General features: G+C 44.0%; 1 protein-coding gene across 1 annotated transcript in view; it reads left to right on the plus strand.

Moving 5' to 3' along the window:
* Positions 1–4,432, plus strand: part of lrriq1 (leucine-rich repeats and IQ motif containing 1) — a gene marked incomplete at its 5' end in the record, with an annotated part of 54,759 nt that extends 50,327 nt beyond the window's left edge. The window contains one exon of the mRNA XM_079559358.1: positions 4,155–4,432. Within this exon, the coding sequence (XP_079415484.1) occupies positions 4,155–4,288 (134 nt within the window). The 3' untranslated portion in view covers positions 4,289–4,432. The remainder of the gene's footprint in view (positions 1–4,154) is intronic.
* Between the last annotated feature and the right edge of the window lie 1,568 nt (positions 4,433–6,000).

Genomic DNA, 6,000 nt, shown 5'->3' on the forward strand with positions numbered 1-6,000 from the left:
GGGATGTGCTAATAGTGACATTCAAATTCAAGCTGACAGAAATAAATTCCTCCCTAAAAATCCGGTGATCTGGGCAGAGCAATGTCGACACATTTTACAGAAAGTGGCAACAATTATTTACTTTTCTGACACTTTGATTTGTTTCTCTTTGTGAAGTGATTTCTCGCCTTTTACATAACAGTGTTTTACATTGTGCTGTATATTCTACTTTAGCTATATACAGAGGACAAAAATATATCAATTATAATTTAAAACATATTTCATTTGTAGCTTTAAAAAAGAAAAAGAAAAACTTAAAGGGACTATACAGGGTTTAAATACAGTATGTTAAAAGGGGGGTATTATGCAAAATCGACTTTTTCAAGCTTTACATCACGTTCTTATGCCATTCCCTCATTAAAAACATGCCTGAAGTGTTGCCTTGGCACATTCACATATTTTTGAGTAATCTGCAAAAACTCTGATGGCGGCCATTTTAGGGACAGGTTTGCCTGAGTCCTCCTAGGAACGCCCCCACCTCCTGGAGACGCCTCTGAGCTTTCGTCACCAGCCGAGTAAACAACCACTGCTCCTCAGCAGAACCCCCTCCCCACTGATGCCACAAACAGCGTGTGGAGGGGGCGTGTCGGAAAGGGTCAGAGGTTCTTAAAGAGACAGAGGCCTATTTCAAGACATTTCCATTTTGAGAGACCAATTTTATACAAGGCAGTTATTCTAATTTACTGCATTTACAGACCAACAGAAGGTTTGGTCATCATTGTAGTGTGCTATAGACTGGTGCTATGTGATTGAAAAAAGCATAATACCCCCTCTTTAATATTATGTATTTTCCTCCCCCTATATGCTCCAGCCAGGTCCTAATGTGTAGAATGAGCTCAGACCTGTTCACCACACCAGGTGGCGAGGCTGGGCAGAGCTGGCTCCAATCATAAAACTCTTACAAAAAAAGGAAGAACTCTAAGGAAAAATACTTGATGCAACGTACACAGCAAATTCATTACTAGAATAATAATAATGTAATAATAAGAAGATCTTTATTTATATAGCGCCTTTCACAGACATAGTCACAAAGCGCTACATGGGAGAATTGTACATTCACTCCATACTCGGTGGTGGTAAACTATGTTTTGTAGCTTCAGTTTCCCCTGGGGGGAAAACTCTGACCATCGTTCATTCACCCACACACATCTTTCATCCTGGCCTATTGTACATGTTTTTAGTGCTAGGGGAAACCGGAGTACCCGGAGGAAACCTACGCAGACACGGGGAACAAAACATAAAATGTGCCACAAAAAGTTCACCAACAACTTGTATTGATGATGAGAGAGTGTGACCACTGTGTAAAGCCTTCTCCAGCACATTCCAAAGGTGCTCAATTGGGTTAAGACTTGGACTCCGATCCATCTCATGCTCCCTGAACCACTCTTTCATACTGTGAGCCCCTTGAATATCTTGGAATATGCCCGTACCATCAGGAAAAGAAGAAACCCATTGATTGGTTTACCTGGTCATTCAGGATGATGTCAGCTGATCTCTCACCTGACCAAGATCAGAAGAGCTGACTTTTTCTTTGTTCAGACAGTGTATTGTTTGAACGTTTCTATAAGTAAACGTGTTGAATGCAAAGTGCTGTTTATTTGTACAACCATTAAATCAATGAAACGGAAATAAATTCCTCCTATCACCACGTCGGCATAAACAAACCCACAGTGTGGTTCTCGCTGCGGTCGTAAAATCTCATATTCACTAAAATAACGTTCAGCTGGGCTCCAAAGAAAACCCTCCTCTGTGCACTTCCATATTCGACAAAAGATCAGCTCAAAATCCTTTCCGGTTCGCTGTTTTTGGCATTTTCTGTTTGTCTTTTCGCGCCCGTCAAAAATGAGCAACACGTGCCCGGCTGCCCGCGCTCCTGCTTTTGATTCCAGCGCAAATAATTGAACAAAAGTCGCGTAATGATCCGGATTTAGCGGCTGAAACCTGGGGCTCAAGGCTGAGAAAATAAACAGCGGCGTCGGGCGGGTTTAAAGGAGCCGGGTTCACGCAGAGTGGAGGGGGATTGGGTGAGCGGTGCCCAGCTGTGCTCAGGGGTCAGGGCGCCAGGCTTTTATACCCAGGAATCACACCTCGATCTGGGGGCGCACTCTCCGCTGCGGGGGCCCTGTCTGTGTGGGACGTCCAGGGAGAGGGAGACACGTGGAACACATCAGGGCCGAGGAGGAGGTGCATCTCTGCGGTGGTATGCAGGGCTTTGTGAAGATGGACTTTTATTTTCAGCTTGAAGGCTCGACATGGCAGGTGAAAAGATCATTTTGGGCGAGTTTTCTCCCCTAACTCCCTAAACCGAGCAAATTTTCTACTGTTTGGCATCACCCGAATAAAAGCGCCTTGAAAAAAGCGTCAAAATAGCAACAAAAACACACAAGAAAAGTCACAAAAACAACAAGGCAACAACGCGAGGAGAAAGACTGGAGAAAATGTAAGGCGGGGGTTCAGAGGTTAAAGTGCACATGAGAGGTTTTAAAGAAGAAGGAGAAAGGGGAAGAGGGAGAAGGAGAAGAGGACGAAGAAGGAGAAGGGGACGAAGAAGGAGAAGGGGAAGAAGAAGGAAAAGGGGAAGGAGAAGGGGAAGAAGAAGGAGAAGGGGAAGAAGAAGGAGAAGGGGAAGAAGAAGGAGAAGGGGAAGAAGAAGAGGAAGGAGAAGAAGAGGAAGAAGGAGAAGAGCAAGAGGAGGGAAGAGGAGGAAGAAGAGGACAAAGAGGAGGAGGGAGAAGGAAGAGGAAGGAAGAAGGAGAAGAAGAGGAAGAGGAGGGAAGAGAAAGATGAAGAGGAAGGAAGAAGAAGAGGAGGGAAGAGAAAGATGAAGAGGAACGAAGGAGAAGAAGAGGTGGAGGAAGAGGACAAAGAAGGAGGAAGAGGGAGAGGAAGGAGAAGGAGGAAGAGGAAGGAAGAAGGAGGAGGAGGAGAAGAAGAAGAGGGAGGAAGAAGGAGAGGAAGAGGGGGGAGGAAGAGGAAGAAGAGGAAGAAGGAGAAAAGAAAGAGGAGGGAAGAGGAAGAAAAAGAGGAAGGAAGGAGAAGAAAAGGATAAAGGAGGGAGAGGAAGGAACAGGAAGAAGAAGGAGAAGAAGAGGAAGAGGGAGGAGGAAGAGCAAGGAAGAGGAAGGAAGGAGAAGAAGAAGAGGATGAAGGAGGAAGAGGGAGAGGAAGGAAGAGGTAGGAGGAGGAAGAAGCAGGAGAAGAAGAGGAAGAGGGAGGAGGAGAAGAGGAAGAGGAGGGAAGAGGAAGGAAGGAGAAGAAGGAGGAGGAGGAGAGGAGGAGGACAAAGAAGGAGGAAGAGGGAGGAGGAAGAAGAAGAAGGAGAAAAAGAGGAAGGAAGAAGAAGAGGAAGAGCAGGAGGAGGAAGAGGAAGAAGACATGGTCACAAAGTGCTTTACATGAGACAATTTACATAGGTCTGTAGCTTCAGTTTCCCCTGGGGGAGACTGACAGAAGTGCTGTCACAACTGCGCAGATGCACATCATTCATCCTGGCCTATTGTACATGTTTTTAGTGGTAGGGGAAACCGAAGTACCCGTAGGAAACCAACACAGACACGGGGAGAACATGCAAACTCCACACAGGTGGGAATCGAAATCAGTATTTGTGAAACTCAACAGAGAGTTACTGAACAGACTTACTGATCAGGCTCATTATCCAAAACTGCTATAAAAGTCATATTTACCAACATCGGAACATCCATGCACGAGCTTAATATAGAAGCTGCAGTGACGTGTAAGACCTGAGGTGGCAGTAGTGAGCATAAAATGACCAACTTGCATCTAGTCTCTTTAACAATGTTTTTATCTGATGTTTTGTCAACTTGCGCTTTGATTTTCTCTGGAATCACTCACACATCACTGCTCTGTGTATGTTTGGTATCCACGCGACGCACGGAATCCCCCCGACAGGACTTTGTAGACCAAATTTGATCATTTGACACCAGCTGAGAAGGTCTGCAGGGACATTCATGGGCGTGTTACAAAACGTTAGCACTAAAAGGATGTTTTCTTTACACTTTAGTAGCTCCTATACTATTCAGTAAATTTGTTTTTTTCAGAGGGATATTTAGTTTTTTTTTAATAAATGATGACAGTGAATTTTGTTCTGGTTTCAGAGACTGAGCTGCCGCGTCCCAAACGTGGGGCGTCGGCTCCGCTTAAAAAAGAGCGGATTTCCTTCAGAGACAACAAGCTCCAGCTGAGCGGAGGCTGGGGATCAGGCAAGAAGAGATCCAAGGTCTGCAAATAAAACCAGGACTGAACCAGGACCGGACTAAAACCAGGACAAAGCCACAATCAAACCAGGACATACAGTATATAAAGAGACAGTGAGTTATTGTGGCTTTGAGTCTGATTATAAAGTTAGAACTTTTCTTTGGGGTAATTATTTATAAGACACAATACGGACACAATATTCTTTGCTCTAAACTGCAGTACTAAGTCACTTTTTTACCTTAATAAATCCTTTCCGTAGTCCCTCTGGGGGTAATACGAGTGTTAATGGGATGATTGGAGGGTCTTTCATCTCCCCCTGGTGTCTCTGGCCAGAAAACCACAATCGCAGTTTTCCCCTACCCCGACCCGGAGGCACAATACACATTAATGGAATCACGGAGAAGGAGCTAACAGGCTAACAGGCAAAGCTAACTGCGGGCTAGCATCACTTAAACAGTATTTACAGCCAAGTTTGAGTGAAAAAAAAGATCTCCATTGTGTAATTGGATGAACAATATCCCTCTGTCCCTTTGTCTTTTCTGTCAGCGTAGTATTTACTCTCACGGACAATTAATGAGTAAAAAAACGCAACTTGCTACGACCCCTGCAGTGGCGCTTATGGCCTCTAGGGGCATGAGTTACTTAGTATTGCTTTACATAAGAAAAACTCAAAATAATGACTATATTTCCCCCAGATTTTGATGGATCCTTTTTCATTTAGGAATAATAATACAATTTCAACCATCAAATTATGACAAAAAGTAATAATTACTTGCAGGTATTATGATCTAATTATCATCTAATTACCAGTTTTGCAGTTGCAGTCCCATTCAGGGGCGGATCTAGAAAAAAAATCACAGGGTGGCAAGCAGGGTCAGGGATCATTTCTGGAGTGGCGACATATTTGACAATGTCGAATGTTTATAGCGGGGTAGCCTACACAAGTTTTGCTTGTTTACAAGGCAGTTTTTTCTGTTTAGATGCAGGCTGAATCCACCACAATTATATACAAATAGTAGCATTGTCCATAAAATGAGTAGAGGGTTTCTAACTCAGGTGAAATTTTAACTTTTGTGAAAAATAAAAATAAATCATCATCTTGAGAGTCACAGGAGTTGGCACCTGGCTCCTTTTTTATTACGTTGTTGTGATGTTTTGTTCTGTCAAAAACATACTAACTGAGAGTGAGCCTCTGTAAGCACTCAAGCAGGTTCTTGAGAATATGAAGGACATCACATGACATCAATGGGGTGGCAAGACCTTTACTATGGATTTCAGCTGCTACCCCATGCCACCCCTCTAGATCTGCCCCTGGTCCCATTACATCACTCTGTTATGTAACTGTGTATTTTAAGTACAGTACTTTGGGAACACAGGTGGAGTTTACACTACCTCCCTGTGTAGATTACCTCTGGGTCCTCCGATTTACCCTACCCTAAAACATGTACAATATCCTGGGTTGAACAAGTGTGTTTTTAAGAACGAGTACAGTGTCTTTGACCACGACTAAACGAGATGAAACAGACAAAAGAACAGAGCTGCACTTGTATAGCCTCTACAGCAGGGGTGGGCAAGTTTGAGTCGTGGAGGCCGATTTTCATCAGTCCCAAAACATCCAAGGGCCGAACCTCAACATTGTAGCTTAAAGTAAAGAACTATTTTCTGCAAATGCCAATGTTTTACATCAGTGGTTCCCAAGTGGCAGGGCTCCGGGACCCACCATTACCCTCGGATGACGAGCCGAGG

This window comes from Gobius niger (assembly GCF_951799975.1).
Source record: "Gobius niger genome assembly, chromosome: 7".
In the NCBI taxonomy this organism is placed as follows: Eukaryota; Metazoa; Chordata; class Actinopteri; order Gobiiformes; family Gobiidae; genus Gobius; species Gobius niger.